Source organism: Hyperolius riggenbachi, chromosome 7, assembly GCF_040937935.1.
Source record: "Hyperolius riggenbachi isolate aHypRig1 chromosome 7, aHypRig1.pri, whole genome shotgun sequence".
NCBI lineage: Eukaryota > Metazoa > Chordata > Amphibia > Anura > Hyperoliidae > Hyperolius > Hyperolius riggenbachi.
In genome coordinates, this window is record NC_090652.1 from 116,183,546 (window position 1) to 116,201,288 (window position 17,743).

The 17,743-nt window shown below is 43.6% G+C and overlaps 1 protein-coding gene across 1 annotated transcript in view; it reads right to left on the minus strand.

Annotated features, from left to right (window-relative positions):
* Positions 1-727: 727 nt before the first annotated feature.
* The window catches only part of RAC1 (Rac family small GTPase 1), a 44,999-nt gene continuing 27,983 nt past the window's right edge, over positions 728-17,743 (minus strand). The window contains exons 4-6 of the mRNA XM_068244556.1: positions 14,652-14,714; positions 12,756-12,915; positions 728-2,797 (exon numbers count right to left, since the gene is read on the minus strand). Coding sequence (XP_068100657.1) covers positions 2,667-2,797; positions 12,756-12,915; positions 14,652-14,714 — 354 coding nt within the window. The 3' untranslated portion in view covers positions 728-2,666. The remainder of the gene's footprint in view (positions 2,798-12,755; positions 12,916-14,651; positions 14,715-17,743) is intronic.

Consider the following 17,743-nt stretch of genomic DNA (forward strand, 5'->3'; position numbering starts at 1 on the left):
CTACTCCCATTTTTCCCTGTGGCTGGCTCTCCTGCGGTTTGCATCCATTTCAGTGCTTGCTTCAAATGCCAATGGGAGATAGGAGGGGAACCAAACAGCAAATGGCATAGGAGAGGCAGAGTGCAGCCCATGTGAAAGGCAAGTCTATCCTAATGTACCCCACTGCACTGAGAATATTTAAGTTTAGGGTGGCATAGTCCTAGTTATACTGGTGGACATGGCTATACTTTATTTTTTAATGCTCGCTTATGCCTAAGTCTGCAGCTGTTTCAACTTAATAGGCCCAAAAGTCAGGAGGTTGACTTAATACTAAGTTAATATCATATGGACTAAACCAGGTTTAGAAAAGAATGCCCCCACCCAAACACCAGCATGCACACATCTAGAGTCACTTATTCAGCAGCTCTTTAAAATCAGGCTGTAACATTAATTGTTCAGAGGAGCTTGCAATCTCATGCCCCACACCTAACAACTGTTACACCCTCTGAATACGGTGAAATATTTACAAGTACACAACTATCTACCACAGCTACTGTCTCTGTAGTGTGACTTCTAATCAGTGTCCATTTTGAAACACTTATTTGATTGTAATGACTACTGAGATTTCCATTAACCGCTACATGCAGCAATTCCCCTCCAAGCTAAAAATAAAAGTTACAGATTAATTGTGCATGAATGGATTGAGCTGGATTTTGCTTGTAAAAGAAATAAATAATTCCAGACAAGATTTTGTAGTTTAAGGATTTATTAATTCAAACATGCATGTAAAACACTAAACTGCATTAGCAAAAGATCAATGTAAAAACACTTCACAATAGATTTTATTTTTGCAACATCCTCAAATGCGCTCTGAATTTGTTCTTGTAGAAAGGTTGGATTTGCCACATTTGATAGTGTTTAGCAAGGGGGTGTGCATCATTAATACTCTAGAATAAGACCTCACAGACCCTTTGGGACAGAACCATTAGAAGCATAGTTATCAGGTCACAGGAGGAAAAAATGTAAAAGAAGAAAATAAAAAGGAAAGATAAAAAGCAAGCATTAGTAGTTACTGAGCCTGTTGGTTTGATAATACAGACTAGGTGGGAAAAGGTAGCTAACATAAAAAGAACTGCATTGTATAGCAGGTTCACATGATTTGTACACCTAGTGTCACAGGGAAGGGAAGGCTGAAAAGCACACTCCTTCAAAATAAGATGAGGAAGAGAAAGTATTCGGAATAAACTTCCCATAAACTACAAAAAAAAATCCAAGTTACAATATTTAGAAAGATATTAAAATACAAGATATTCTACGAGCAAGCCAACATAGAAAGCTTGTGCATATCGGAATCTGTGGGAATGATGGCTGTTCTGTAGTCGGGCCCCAGCCCCGTCCCCTTTCCTTGTCAGACAGGCACAGACATAGTGGCTGAACGGCAAGAAGAAACAGTATCCTGAAATATGGAAGTTACAAAAATGGCCGCGTCAGCCAGTGAGGTTTCCTACCAAAAATAACGTTTGGCCATCAGCAGGAGGAAATCAAATGCCCTAGGTGAAAAGGGGAGCAGGGTAACCTGAAATCAAATACTAGTCTAGTACAACCGTTTCTACTGCAGTTTAAAAAAAAAATCTTCAGGATTGGAGTTGTGAACTTTTGTCTGCACCAGACGTGACCCTTGTACACAATCTGTGAGAGTCTCCACTTTTAGATATCCATACTTGTAGACATGGAGCTGAGAGGTACAATGTACAGTGCACCAAACCACTTCCTTGCATATGGATGCTGTCACACACTGTGCCAAGGCTGGACGACAAAGCCCTCAGGAAAGATTTCTGTTCTTTCCGTTTACTTGTGAGGCTTCATAATTTACCACCCTTCGCTCATAGCAGCTGCACAAGCGCTGAATAGCATGTTGAAGCCTAGTCTCTGTGATCACCTGACCAGATACATACCAGGTGCTAGTCCAATTGCAGAACCACACCTCTGGAAGGTCTGACTGAACGCAGCTGATCTCAGACCTAGGCTCAGGCTTCATACAGCATTCCAATGTACGTTAACCAGCTGAGGGCTGTGAAGCACCGCACAAGTCTAATAAGATTTCTATTCCCCTGAAGAATCACTTTACAAGTTTCAAAGCAGTAGTGTCACCTTTAAATACTGTTGCTTACGTTCGCTACTAAAACTCTGAGAGCTATTTTACACTTTCGCCTGAACAGTTTTTCGTCCAAAAGAGCAGATTAGTACCCTTTATTCTGAACCCAAGCAGTAAAAAGATACATAAATTGATCTAACATTCCTAAATAACCATTTTTTGATTTACAATGCAATACAGTGAAGATTAATAAAGTGTTTTAATATACGCAGTAAGGCTCTCTCGCCTACTGTCAGTTTGTTTTCCATCCAGAAAAAAAAAAAAATTAGATCCGAGTACAAAGTCATGTCTTTAGTATAGATTCAATGGCTCATGTTTGTAGCAGAAAATATAGAAGACTGAGCTGAGTGGGTGTTTTGGCAACATTTAATTAGTGGAAGCAAAAGGGGGAAACTGTTCTCAGAAAAATAAGGCTAAATGGATTGATCTATCGTTCAGGAAAGAGTTTTAGTAGATTCTGAAAGAGATGTGTCACTTAATGGATAAAGTTGGCATACGAGTCTGAAACTGGGGTAGGAGGAGGAGTGATGGATTACAAAAGCAGACACTTTCTCTTCTTCCTCTTCACTGGAGGTGGGCAGAGAACGGCTCTTATTGCTTCATCGAACACGGTCTTCAGCCCTCTCTGCGTAAGTGCTGAGCATTCTAAGTATTTCACGGCACCTGGCAAAACAAAGCACGATAAATTCACACGTTGCAGTTTCCTGGGATTTTCCAAGCATATTTTTACACAGCAACAAATTAAAAAAGGTACAACGGACAACAGTGCCTTGTGTTCTTGAGCCTGGGTAACCCCCTCAGGCAGCCTAATATAATCATTTGCTTCCTGGTATTATTATTATTAGCTGCTGAGCAAAGGAATATTTGTTGGCATGTCAAATGACAAGGACTAAAACCACTAATGTGATATTAACGCTGTCAGGAATGGCTATAAACGGTAAGTGAACTTACAGATTCTAGTTCATTTACCCCTTCAAGTACATTATTTAGTATGTATATAGCATACATCTTCCGCAGCGCTGTACACAGATTGTCTTGTCACTTAAAGAGAATCTGTACTCTAAAATTCTTACAATAAAAAGCATACCATTCTATTCATTATGTTCTCCTGGGCCCCTCTGTGCTGTTTCTGCCACTCCCTGCTACAATCCTGGCTTGTAATTGCCAGTTTTAGGCAGTGTTTACAAACGAGACATGGCTGATAACCAGCTTGTGATAGGCTAAAAGAAGCTCAGTCTGACTCATACAGAGCATGCAGGGGGGCTGGAGAGGGTGTGTATAACTTCTATCCTATCACAGCAGAGCAACACATTTTTGCCTGAGCCTACAAACCTGACAAAGCAAAGAAGATTAGATAACAGATATTACAGCGACTGCAACTAGGAAAGGCTGCAGTAAAGGTGGCCATACACTGGTCGATTTGCCATCAGATCGACTAACAAATAGATCCCTCTGATCAAATCTGATCAGAGAGGGATCGTATGGATGCCTTTACTGCATATTGTGAATAGATTTCAGCATGAAATCGATTCACCATCTGTGAAGCTGCCGCCCCCCGCATACATTACCTGATCCGGCCGGCGAGAGTCCCCCGGCCTCCGCTGTCTTCTCCGCTCTGGGCTCTAGCTTCACTGTACTTCCTGTTCAGGGAAGTTTAAACAGGGCGCTCTGCTGTTTAAACCGGGACAGGAAGAAGTGAAGCCTGCCGGACTCTGAGCCCAGCACAGAGAAGAAGCAGCAGGGACTCGCGCCGGCCGGATCAGGTAATGTATTGCCACTAGTGTCGGGCATTCGAACGCAGCTATCGACGCACTCCCGACCCACCGGCGATCGAGCGAAATCTTCTGCACGGACAGGAAGACGGGAACGATCGATTTCGGATGAAAATGTATCGTTCGGTCAGCGTTTGCGCAACGATTTCACAGCAGATTCGATCACAGTGATCGAATCGGCTGTATATTGGCGGGAAAAATCGGTAAGTGTATGGGCCCCTTAAAGTGAACCTTAAGTCACCGATAAAAATGATTTACTCACCTGGGGCTTCCCTCAGCCCCCAGCAGCCGAACGGTGCCCTCGCAGCCCCGCTCTGACGCTCCAGGACCCGCTGGCGCGCACTTCCGGTTTGGCAGTCACCGGCCGACAGGCATGGGAACGCGAGTGATTCTTTGCGTTCCCAGCCTGTATATCGCCCCCTATGCTGCCATTGCGGCCTCCTGGCCGCAATAGCAGCATAGGGGGCGATATACAGGCTGGGAACGCGAAGAATCACTTGCGTTCCCATGCCGGTCGGCCGGTGGGGCGATATACAGGCTGGGAACGCGAAGAATCACTCGCGTTCCCATGCCTGTCGGCCGGTGGGTCCTGGAGCGTCAGAGCGGGCCTGCGAGGACACCAATCGGCTGCCGGGGGCTGAGGGAAGCCCCAGGTGAGTAAATCTCATTTTTTATCGGTGACTTAAGGTTCACTTTAAGACAGACCACATTAGAACAGGTATAGGAACTTATAGGATAGAAGAAATAAGGCTGAGAATGTTGTTACAGAGTCCCTAACAGTACAACATGGAACCAAAACTACAGCAAAGTCCCTGGTAGTCCTTGCCATTCCACTGTGCCATTATGGCTGTTAAAGAGGAATTATAACGGCAAAACGTCCCCTGGGGGGTACTCACCTCGGGTGGGGGAAGCCTCAGGATCCTAATGAGGCTTCCCACGCCGTCCTCCGTCCCTCGGGGGTCTCGCGGCAGCCCTCCGTACAGTCGTGACGTAATATTTACCTTCCTGGCTCCTGCGCAGGCGCTCTGATGGCTGTCGGCTCCGAAGTAGGCGGAAATACCCGATCGCTGTCGGGTCCGTTGTACTGCGCAGGCGCAAGTCTCCGGCGCCTGCGCAGTAGAGCGGACCCGACGGAGATCGGGTATTTCCGTCTATTTCCGAGCCGAAAGCAGCCACAGCGCCCCCGCTGGAGCCAGCAAAGGTAAATAATGAAATTACAGTCGGGCCTGTCGCTGGCTGTTCAGAGGGCTGCAGCGAGACCCCCGTGGAACGGAGGACTGCGTGGGAAGCCGGAGGCTTCCCCCACCCGAGGTGAGTACCCCCGAGGGGATCTTTTTGAAGTTACAGAGTCTCTTTAAGGAAGAAGTTGGATTCTCATACAGCCATGGCAGATAGCCAGTCCTATCTCAAGGAACTCTAGAAGAGGGGGAATTTCATAAATGAGATTATAGGATACAGGTCAGTGTAATCTCAAAGTAGACTTGGAGGCAAATATGGCCTTTTGGATCAAATCTCAGTTCATATTAAGAATTTGCACAGCAAAAATGTTACTTCATCTGCTGGCACCAGTGTCGCCACATTTACACAGCGCAGAGCTGACATCTTTTGTCCCTTCTCCACCTACCCATCCGCATGGGTAGCAAGTTGATCCCTTTCCATAATATGTAGACTATATGCAGCGGAGCTTATAGGCCTGATAGCTCCAGCTGTCTCTCCTATGCTCCCAGATGCCAAGCTCCTCTCTTCAACTGCAACCCCACCGTCTTCCATCTCCTCCTGGTTCCAGCCACAGGGTCTTTAAAGTTTCCACTCAGCTGAATCATTCAGCCTTCTTCTAGTCACAGACTCCACTAATAATAAATGGAGAGCTAGCTATATGAAAGGAAAGCTAGACTTCAGCAGTAGAGTGGGGACCTAAAACACAATGCCAAGGAGGGACCAGAAGGACATGGAAGACAGCAGAGGGCCTAGCTACTGGAAACAGAAGAGGTAGCCATAGTTCTCTCCTCAACACTCTGCTGCATATACTCTGTATATTTCATAAGGAAACTAGCAGCTATTTACAGGGAATGAAGTATAAGAGCTTACAGTACGTTTGGCAGGATTTCATGCTCAACCAAGTTGCTAGAACACAGTGACCGCCTAACAGTGCCTTTTTAAAATGCTTGACTGGTTACTACTCATGCTGCTGAAGAGCCACAGCATACAGCCAGATTGATAACCCATTGTAAAGTGCCTGCCAATACACATTCAATGGGAGGATACATCATACACAAAGAAAAAAAAAAAGGGGGGGGGGGGGGCGGAGGGCAGGACACAAAAACACTGAAAAGATGTGGAATTGTTTCAGACAAGAAAAGACAAAGCTACAACCTGCATACTAGAAACAACACTCCTTTATCCATGAAGCCTCAAACATAGAATTTTCACAAGACCTACAATAAAACCGGTTCCTTTTTCTAAACAGCTCTGTGGGAATATTATTCACTAGTTACCTTAGCCAGTTTAAAAAAAAACTGGCTCTAGGTCTGTCAGCACCGCACGCGCATCCGTGTGCACCCACCCGCCCATTGCGCATGACTGCTCGCGTCTGTCCTGCATCCTGTCCCAGCGGCTGTCAGTGCAGGACATGCGCAGTAGCACAAAAGCACCGACACAGGGACAGGACGCAGGGACACTTGCCTTTTATTAGGTAGGATGATCAGGTAACCGGATCAAAGTCCAGTCAGAATTTTTTGCTCGACTCTTTAAGGGAGGACACCATTATTGAAATTACCTACGGTAGTTGTGTAAAACATTAGGCTAAATTGAGAAGGCTGGCCTGAATTTAAATTAATTCTGTCTCAATGGGACAGATTTGAAAACTTGCAGAATTCTGGGCAAAACGCATCATAGGTCAATATCTCTGTCCTTAGGCCAAGTGACCACCTCACACACCCGGAATAGCCATGAAAGGCAAGACAAGTTACATGACATGGAACATACACAACATTCACTGTTTGCACACATCTTCTAGTGACACCTGATGTAAATCCTCAGAAACTGCTAGAGAGTTTGGAGAGGGGAGATCAGCTGCAGTTTTATAAAAGTCTGCAGAAACCTAAAGTTGCAGCTTGTATACATTTATAAATATTTTTCTCCAATGGGGCAATATGGGATGACAGTAGAGCTTCAGTCTTTACAAAGAGCTGAACACAAAGACCTGTGTGCACACTCAGCCCTTGGCCTGCTGCCATATTTCATAGGCCAAATTGAATGGCCTTCCTGGGCCAGTAGATATTTTAATGTAGAAGAGTTTTTACGCTTCACTCCTTGTCACTTACTGATCACATAGCTGCTCCAGAAGCTCTGCTCCTGCATGCTGCCAGAGAATCCGGAACCTCTTTTGCTTGGCAAGAAATTGAAGGATGGAACCAGGATAAGAAGCAGCACAAGATGTGGGACTGGCTGTGTGCTCAGTATTAAGTTCATCTCTGCATACTCCGGTTTATTAGTTTGCACAGCAAGAGGCTAAAAGTGCAAGGCTATATGGTCTCAGGAGTTGTATTGTTCACAAACATCTACAGCACAAAGGTTATTTCACATGTCCACTGCTGAGCCATCATCCAGCAGACCAAACTCATGCTTTCCTATAGGCCAATCTACACATCTCCATTTTCATAAGCTACATACACATTAGTTTGAACTTAGCCATGACGGACGATAAAGACTACTTTGGCTGGGAATCTTGATAGAAATCATGTGGTACAGCAGCTGCCTGATGTCTGCTAAAGATCCAGCAAGATTGCATTGTTTTCTCCACTGACCTGCCCAGGGTCATAAATATTGGGCTATAAACACAACTAACATTTTTGGCTCAATTCATAACCACAAACAATGTAAAACAAACACAATGTGCTTTAACTGCAGACTGTCAACTTTAATTTGAGGGTATATACAGTGGTTTGCAAAAGTATTCGGCCCTCTTGAAGTTTTCCACATTGTGTCATATTACTGCCACAAACATGAATCAATTTTATCGGAATTCCACGTGAAAGACCAATACAAAGTGGTGTACACGTGAGAAGTGGAATGAAAATCATACATGATTCCAAACATTTAAAAAACAAACAAACAAACTGCAAAGTGGGGTGTGCGCAATTATTCAGCCCCGAGTCAATACTTTGTAAAACCACCTTTTGCTGCAATTACAGCTGCCAGTCTTTTAGGGTATGTCTCTACCAGCTTTGCACATCTAGAGACTGAAATCCTTGCCCATTCTTTGCAAAACAGCTCCAGCTCAGTCAGATTAGATGGACAGCGTTTGTGAACAGCAGTTTTCAGATCTTGCCTAAACTAAAGAGAATAGGTCTCTATACCTAACGGTTATACATTGTGTGAACGTAACAGAAGATGCAATTAGGAATTCGCAGGGTAACGCACTTTTCTTGTAATACATATGCAATTTCGGTCTCGCAAGAGACACATGTCCCCCGATAATAGACTAGGGGGATACTAACACATCATGTCCAGATGATATTAAAGGTCAGATGCATAAAGGCTAACTAAGGTTGGGAGTTCATCCAAGGTATACACGATACTCTGGGGGTAAATGGTTGAAATACCATAAATGGGCTGGAGGAGCCTCTGTATGGAGGTTTGGTTATTTTTCTGGTTTCGGTTTCTGGTTATGATCTGCTTTAATATAGTTTATGGCCGTTTTGGGCGGAGGAGCCACTGCTGGGACTATGAGCCATTCCTCAGCCAGACCAATGGTGGCTTCCTTCCCAAATAGGGTACACATGCCAACTCAGGGCTCTGAATGGACCCATGTTGTGATATTGTGTTTCTTCCTTATGAAGAAAGATCTTAGATGGTTTACCATTTAGGATTTAAGATTTTACTCTGCAGTTGCAGAGATTGTTAAAGTAAAAAAAATATATATAGGTTTTCACGCCAATGCATCAGGAGGCGTGAAAGTATATAGTAATAATTCTGAGGTTAAGCATTGTTGGCATGTTCACATACATTACCAATGCCATAAGCCCTTTGTATGCAGAATGGAAGTCTACAATGTTATATTTCCAGATGAATCAGGTTGTTATGTCTAATGGAACTCTGTGCTGATTATACGGCTGTAATGCTGTAATGTTCAGATTGATTATATTCTATGTATTTGACATGAAAATACTAAATAAAAGCATATTAAAAAAAAAAAATGTATCGGGAGAATTGCATGCAAAATTTGCATCGAATGGAAACGAGCCTATATACTTTTATGTACCATGCGTTCTTAAGTGAATTTTGCATGCGTAAAAAAGCATGTAGTGGAAACGACTAACTGCTTATCACAGCAAAGTCAGTGCGATATTAACCCAATACTGAGCGATACGTTTGAATCTTCCAGCAGAGAATTTCACAATACAGATATCCTTCACAGATTAACCTGTGCCTTAATTCTACCCCACTCTGCCTATAGAGGAAGATCTGTTCAGGAATAATGTATAGTACCAGAAGAAAGATCTACTAGGTCCTGTAGAAGAAGGATGTGAGTCATGCTGGGATTACTCAATGGCACACAAGTTAGGTAACTGGGCAGGCATCATACCAGCTGCTGTTTTCCTCTTTGTATTGCCACAGATCAATATTCACCCTATGTTTTAATTTGCCTGTGAACAGTTTAGAGTTGTACTTTGCCTCTTATTAAAAGACTTGCTTAACACCTTATCAGACAATCTGAAATCTGTGTGCATTACCAGGAGCATAACTTGTAAAACAGGTTAGTGCTACAAAATGCGTGTCTACTGTACTTCATTTACTGACTTAGATACCTGCCAGATATTAAAAATGCTAGTATGCCTTGTTAAAAACTAGTTATCTTAATACTAGTGTAATTACTTTACCCTCAAAAACATGTGTCATATTGCTAAACAAGTCACGTTCCAGAGCCCCCTGGCAGCAATATATAGCCAGCCTGTCACTCAACCCTCCTCCATTGGGGCCAATGGAGTGAGGTGGTATAGCCTGCATAAAGGGGCAGATGTGAGTGCTGTTTTAGGTGTTTGAAGGACAGGCTGTTGCAGTCTGGAAATGAAGTCCAGCCTGTCAGTCAGGGAAGATAACTGGGATAAGACGCAGTCATGTGACCACGGCCATTTCCTTCATTCAGGATGAAATGGATTTGGCAGTATTTTTAAAAGTAACCTGTGAGTGAGAAGTATATGGAAGCTGCCATCTTCACCCCCTTATAAACAATCCTAGTTAACTGGCTGTTATACTAAGCTTTTGGCTTTGGTTGTTTCTGAGCCACACACCAGCAACAAGCATGCAGTGGAGTCAGACCAGAGTAAAAGCATCTGATCAGCATGCCGATTCATGGTTAGCAACAAAAGTATCACAGGCAGAACATCAGTACAGACATAAGGCAACTGGCAGTTTGTTGAGTAATGAAAATAGAGTCTCTGTATCGCCCTCACTTCAGGTTCCCTTTAGCTTGTACGGCTAGGGGAAGCAACCACCGTCTTTCCCCTAAAGTAAAACATCCTCTGAAAATAAGCCCTAGCTGAAAAATAACTTATACTGCGAATATAAGGCATCCTCCAAAAATAAGACCTAGCACCAGCCGCAGTGCAGTCCACATAACTGTACGTCAGCCACAGCCCGCATGACCAATTATAAGTAGGTACCTGCTACAGTATCATACCGTAATTACAGTCCATCTCTGCGTGATCTCTGAGGATTCCAGGCACCATCCCTGCACAGTGAGCTGGCCCGCATGACCTGTTGCACATACCGCTATCGGTATTATCAAATTGCCGACAGTCTATGCGTGGTCTCTGGGGTAACTCTCCATTCATGCCGGCATCCATGCACAGTGATCCGGTTCATCCATTGCCTCCTTTTGTAATTTAACACAAGCTCCGATATTAGGATAATAACCACTTAATGACCAGCTAACGCCGATAGGCGGCGGCTGGTCGTTTGTAGTTTTACATGGAAACGGCCGTTCCATGTCAGCTCACGGAGGGTGTCTCCGTGAATAGCCTGCGAGTCTCCGATCGCGGCTCGCAGGCTAACTGTAAACACGCGGGGAAGAAATCCCTGCTTTTACATCAATACGGCGCAGCTGCGCTGTAAAGGAGATCGGTGATCCCCGGCTGAAGCCTATCAGAGGTGGCACAGGACGAATCTCCATCCTGCGCTGCCCATGCAAGGAGAGGTAGGGAGGGAATGGAGGAATGGCGCTGGGGAGGGGGGGCTTTCAGGAGCACCCCGCTCGGCCACAGATTGAACTGTTCCGCGCTACACAGGCAGCCAGCATAGGGACACACATCGTGCAGTGCCGATCAGGCACTTGTCATGTCATCCTTGCACACAGCAGGTTTATCAACTGTGTGCAGGGATGACATAACAGGTGTACAATGAGCAGCAGGCAGAGGCAGCCAGCATTGGACACATGCACTGCCAATATAAGATATTCCTGAAAATAAGCCCTAGCACAGTTTTTGGAGCAAAAATTAATATAAGACCCGGGCTCATATGCAATTCAATTTTTCTCCTGAATTTTCTCCTGGGTGATAATTTAAAAAAAAAAAAAAAAAAAAAAAAACAACATAATAAAACGCCTTTTAAGCCACCAGAAAGCAAGAAGATCCTCAAAATAATTTTGATAGTATGTTTTCACCTACTTTTTTTAATTGAAAAGTGCTGGGAAGTTATTTTAAATGAAAGATGAAAAATTATCTCCTAGGAGAAAACTCAGGTGCAAAAGTGAATTGCATATGGTCCCCGGTCTTATTTTTCAGGGAAACACGGTAGTTTAAGAAGCTGGAGAGGGGCTTACAGTCTTTTTGAATCCCTGATCAAAAACCAGTAGGTTCACCAGGTTTCCAATGGCTGCCCATAGCTAGTGTAAATGACTGAAGCCACATAACCACTTAAAAAGATATCTACATTCATAAAGCTGTATATGCATCACAGGCATACGAGTCGTTTCATAAGTTAAAGGACTCCAGAGGTGACAAAATAAAAGCAATCTTTACTTATATGGAGCTTCTTCCAGCCCCTAGAAGTCGTGGGTCCCTCGCCGCAGCTCCGGTGCTCCCTGGTGTCCCACCAACCAGTCGGTGCTTCTGTGCCTGCATCACCGCAGTATGCATCTGATTACACAGGTGCACATGTGTAGATTGACAGGCCAGCGAGTTGTGTGTGTGGACAGCAGGGACCCACGAGACTTCTAGGGTCCGGAAGACGACCCAGGTAAATAAAGATTGCTTTCATTTTTCACCTCAAAAGTCCTCTAAGGTTTAACACCTTGTAATATTGTAGGGCTTAAAAGACCTGGCATTCAAAGAAGAACAACCCCCCAACATTTAGTATTATTACTAAGCAACACCCCTCTTCCAGTTACACAAATAAGGATGCATAGAGACTCTTGCATATTCACTTTGATCAGACAACTGAGATACTACATACTCTGTGTGCCAGCAGGAAGGCTGAGCTATGCATGCTACCATTGCTGCAGATGAAACCAATGTAGCATATTAGTCTTTTATAGATTTGAACTGAGGGGTACTTGTTTCCCCCTTTTGTTAGTCAACAAAAGCAGAACATTGCTTTAAAAAGCAACTGATTGCTTCCTGTCAGGAGAGGATGTAAATATTTTGTTCCTAGCATACTGCTACATAACACTAATGACATAATTTACTGAAGTGACAAGTTCTAAAACACCACATCACAGCATTGCTAAGCTGGAAAGCCGGTTTCTACCAGCCCTTGGGAGTTTTAAATACTTTAAACAGTCAGTCACACTGAGATCTTTCGGGTAAGTCCAACCATAACAATGCACTCAGTACACGTGTGTGTCATACCGATCTCTTTTGCCATGGCAAGTCCCTGAGGGTAGGTAATGGGCGTAAGCTTCTTCTCTTTCAACTTCTCAATTGTGTCTTTATCATCTCTCAGATCAAGTTTTGTACCCACAAGAATGATGGGAGTGTTAGGGCAATGGTGTCGAACTTCTGGATACCACTATATCAAAAAACAACAGATATACAAATTAAAATTTGCCACATCCATTGTAGTAATCACCCATGCAAAACCCAAGAACAATACACAAACAAAAAACAAATCACATATAAACTGCTGAAATGTATTGTTACTTAATAGATTATTCAGGCACTTATTTGCTTGTCTCTCTTCTAGTACAGTCTGCCATTCTATATGCCTTCTCCAGCAGGAAACCAAGGCTTGTCTGAGAACCCATATGAAAGTGAAAAATGGCAGGATGGATAAGGAGAGCACAAAAAAAAAAAAAAAGACTGATGCCCCCTTAATATGTCAATCATTCCAAGTTTGAGTTCTCTGTTTGTGTTTTCTGGGGGGGGGGGGGGCTGGCATGTACAGCTGGCTGCATGCAACCAATGGAATATGCTGCAGATATTCTAACCACTAAAAGCTGTCACTCTTCCCAAAAAATTCCCCTGCTCAATAGCCATACCAATTACATCCATGGACCACCCCATTATAAAGAGCAATGTTTGTGATGGGGGGGCAGCTCCTTGGACTACCCATCTAGATGGGTGTGTTTATGTGAACACAAAGATGAAGACCCCTGACGGCAAGTGCAAGGGAGAGGAAGGATGTATGCAGTGTCAGGCTAGTTCGCAATTGGGGTAGGATGGACGCATATAAGAAAAAAAAAAGGCACAACTATGGAATTGGAAGGCAAGCACCCTTTTAAGTTAGACAAAGCTGTACATACACATAATTTAAGTTATCAAGGTTATACATATAAACCAGGATGGGAGAACTGAGCATCAGCATGTGCTATTCCTCAGGTTTGGGTATTCTCTGCCTGCTCACTATTCTATTCTCTTGAGATTGCTCAAGGGACCTAGTACCAATCCCTGCTGAGCGACATGTCTCATACATGAGTACGAGGCTTTATTCTGCCTGCAGTGTCTACTGTTAAAATCTGTCTCCAGGCACAGATATAAATAAACCACCAAATAGCTTAACAGAAAGATTACCTTTTTACCTGAACTAATGTTTCTGCACCTAAAATTCATGTCTTAATTTGATAACATGATCAGCATGCACTGGGTGGGTGGCTGCTGCTAGGATTACATCATCCTCCTGTTACATCCTACAAAGGGTCAGGCACAGACAATCTTGTGCAGCAAAAAAAAAAAAAAAATGGCCAGAACCACACAACTGACAAGGGATTTTAAACAGTTATTGAACATTGACTTATCAAGATTCTGCACAAATAAGGTTCTGTAACTGTGATGACAGCACTAGCAAAACCATCTGCGCCTGGAGAGTCCTTCAGACAGTCACAATATTCCTGTCCCTCACAGGCTTTTCCTCCTTTCACTTCCTTATGTCTCATCACTTTCTTATGTCTCATCACTTTCTTATGTCTCGTCAATGGCTATTCAGTAGTTTTATCTTAATTAACAGAAAGAGGATTTTCTTGGTGCATCTAGATCTGGTAAACGGAAAGCACCCTGTTAATTCATGTTAAACTTTATTTTAGCGTCCGGACTGCTTCAAGACCAAATATATGACTTGAGTTAGGACACTTCAGGCAAGCAGCCCAGAGTTCTCTGCATTTCCAGCCTAGGCCCATGTAGGTCAATGCACCATTTACACTGATTGATTCTAACAGGCTCTGAACTTCTCACCCCACAAAACAAAACTCTGCATATAACCATTGCTGCATTCCCTTACATGTGGCTACCCCAGTGATGAGCAAGGCTTACCTTAGCACGGACATTCTCAAATGAAGCTGGGCTCACAAGTGAGAAGCAAATGAGGAACACGTCCTGGAGGGGTAAAAAAAGAAAGAAAAAAAACCGGTAAAGATTGCCAAGAAAGGATTTCAACATTTATATTTTGTTTGACAATGCCGTCAGAAAAATTAGATCTGTTGCAAAAAATCATGGCAGGAAGAAATCGTGCAGAACATTAGAATCAGGAAGAAACATGGACACAAGGGAATGGACACTGAATTAGTACTTTCCTCTTATTCATCCATAGTCAGGGTGCTTTAGATTGCAGATCAAAGGGGGACATGAAGAAGCATTAATTGTGCTGTGCAAGCAAGCCGATAAGCACTGCCAATTACAACCCACACCGACAGAAGGTGGCACGCACGGACGCAAGACTCAGCAGACCGCTCCGCTAGCAGCAGGTATTAATTAACTCACCAAAACATTGGAAGCTTTGGGGCTCGGGCTTAAAGCCTAGTAAGAAATACTCAGATTCAAAAGCAGATTTTAGTGCTTCAAAGTAGCTCAGCAACTTTTTTCTTTTTCAAAAAAGGGAGATATAATAAATGCAAATTTGTTTTATAATTTCTATCCACACAAGCCATTTACACACAACCCTTAAGGGCTCTTTCACATTAGGGCAGATTTTCTGCGTTTCAACGCAACGGGTAAAGTTAGCGTTACCCAAGGTGAAATGAAAGTCCATAGACTTTCATTTTAGCTTTCACATATAACGCAGCCTTTTTGTGCGTTGCGTTACACTGCACCCAGGCGCAGTTTTTCGGCCGACGCTAGCTTTATGCGTTACTATGTTAGTCAATGTAAAACGCACACTATGCGCTAATCCGTTAACGCAGGCACTCAGTCCCAGAATGCAACAGAGGAACTATGTAGAAAGTTGAAAACTAAAAGAAAAAAAAATTACCTGCGTTTTCCTATGTGCTGTAACGCATTGAAAACGGATTAAAAAACGCACACTCACTGCAGTGCAACGCATATCAAAACGCATTAAAACGCATACAACAAAACGTATGCTTTGAGCGTCCTCCAACGCAAGCTCTGATGTGAAAGAGCCCTTAAAATCAATTTAGATCAGATAGAAGCAGTAAATTCTGCCTTATAAAGAGTGTGCAATAGTCCTCATCTCAAAGCTCTACACTTACAGGGCTGAAGAACCTGTCAAGTAAAAGCTGACCCAGTATCACTCCATAAAAAAACCTGTATATATTATATGCATAAAAGAATGGAGCTTTCTGCTGCAAGGGCCCCCCATTTCCTTGTGCCCGCATGTGCCTTTGAAACGCATGCTGGCACTTGTATTGATGCCAGTACATGTTAAAATCCTCCTAGCTGTGCAATACACAGCTAAAGCGAGTCACATGTTTGATACAATTAAAAAGTGTACATGCTCTGTTCTTTCCCTACATTGATTTCAATAGGTTGTAATTCCACATCTGATTTCGCACCCACTGAAAACAAGCTATAATTGGGTAATATATTTTATACTAGTAGACCCAAGCAAGTTAAAAAATGGGCTCTAGGTCTTTTTGCCGCCGCCAGTGCGCATGTGCCCGCCCACCCACCTCGCCTCTATCCCTGGTCCCATCCAGCTGTGTTACTGTGCACATGCGCAGTAACAAACCAGGGACACGGACACCTGCTGGACGCAGCGACAGTTAGGGTTTTATTAGAGGATTGCGTCACTGTCGAGTCACGCTTCATCGCACATGTGCAGCCCCCGGCCAGTCGCATTCCCCCATCATGGGACCGTTCTGGTCTGCGCAGTAGTACAGTGCAAGCGTAGAACGCTCCCAGGGACAGGAGTGTGACAGGAGAGCGTGCCTGGCAGCATGCGCAATAAAGTGTGACTTGGCCAAGCTTTCGGGCTGAATTTCAGGGACCGGAGCCGCCCGGGGAGATTGCTTACATAAGTGCCAGGCAAGTATGGTACCAGAGGACTCTTCTCATCTCAGGTAAACTTTGAGGCCTGGAACCCACTGAAATCAGCAAACGCAAACGCTAGCGTTTTGTCTGAGCAGTTTGCAAGCAGGAATCATGCGCGTTTTTGGTCGTGTTTTGCAACATTGTATTTTTTGCCCAGCGGGCGCGTAGCGTTTTGCGTTTTTATCCTGATTGGTCCTGTGAATTATTTTTCATTTTGTTAGTGTGCTGAACCGCAAAACGCTAGCAAAACCACTCAGTTTAGGTTTTGCTGAGCGTTTCTGCTAGCGTTTCAATACTTTACATTGAAGCGCTAACGCTCCCAAAATGCTGCAGGTCTGGGAAACGCAAACGCTCCTGTGGAAGTTGCCCCATCCATTAACATTAGCCCAGCGTTTTGGCAAACTGCTAGCGTATCGCAGTGCTGCCAAAACGCTGCTAAAAGCGCTCCTGTGGGTTCCAGCCCTAACTCCTGTATACTTAATCTACAGAAATACAGCCTGCTAAGGACTTTAGTTGTTACCTAGAGTCAAGCTTTTGGCCCATTTCCACCGCATATGTTTTAATCTGATTGTCAGAATGAATGTGGTTTGCTGACCACAAGGACTCCAGCAGCTATATGTAAATTGTGCTATGCCTTTTCCACTGATGCAGTCCAATTCTCAAACCATCAACAGTGCAAACATTGTGTGCAATTGCTTTTCTGGTAAACTGAATAAGAATAAAGGTGCCCATCAACGGCAAAATTTTTTCACCAAATGTGATCTTTCGATGCAATTTGAATGATCGAATTGCATAGAAAATTTTCCGTTTATGAAGGCAATCAATAAGGAAAGATTCTTTGGTCGATTAGAAAATGGGATAAAATTGATTCGAAAATTGGATTTTATGATCGAATTTGAAGACAGAATCGTTCAGTAAATGTGAAGAATCGATAAATACCTTCCGATTATTTACGATCATAAAAAACAAAGTCGCATCGTAAGATTGCATTAGTGAAAAAAAATTGTTCTGTTAATGGGCACCTTTAGACTGCAATTGCACAAAAACATAAGCGCATAGCATCTGATCAGGAAACTGTCCTTTACAGGACCTTAGAATCTGAATTAAGACCAATGGTGCCCATGCATGGTGCAATTTTA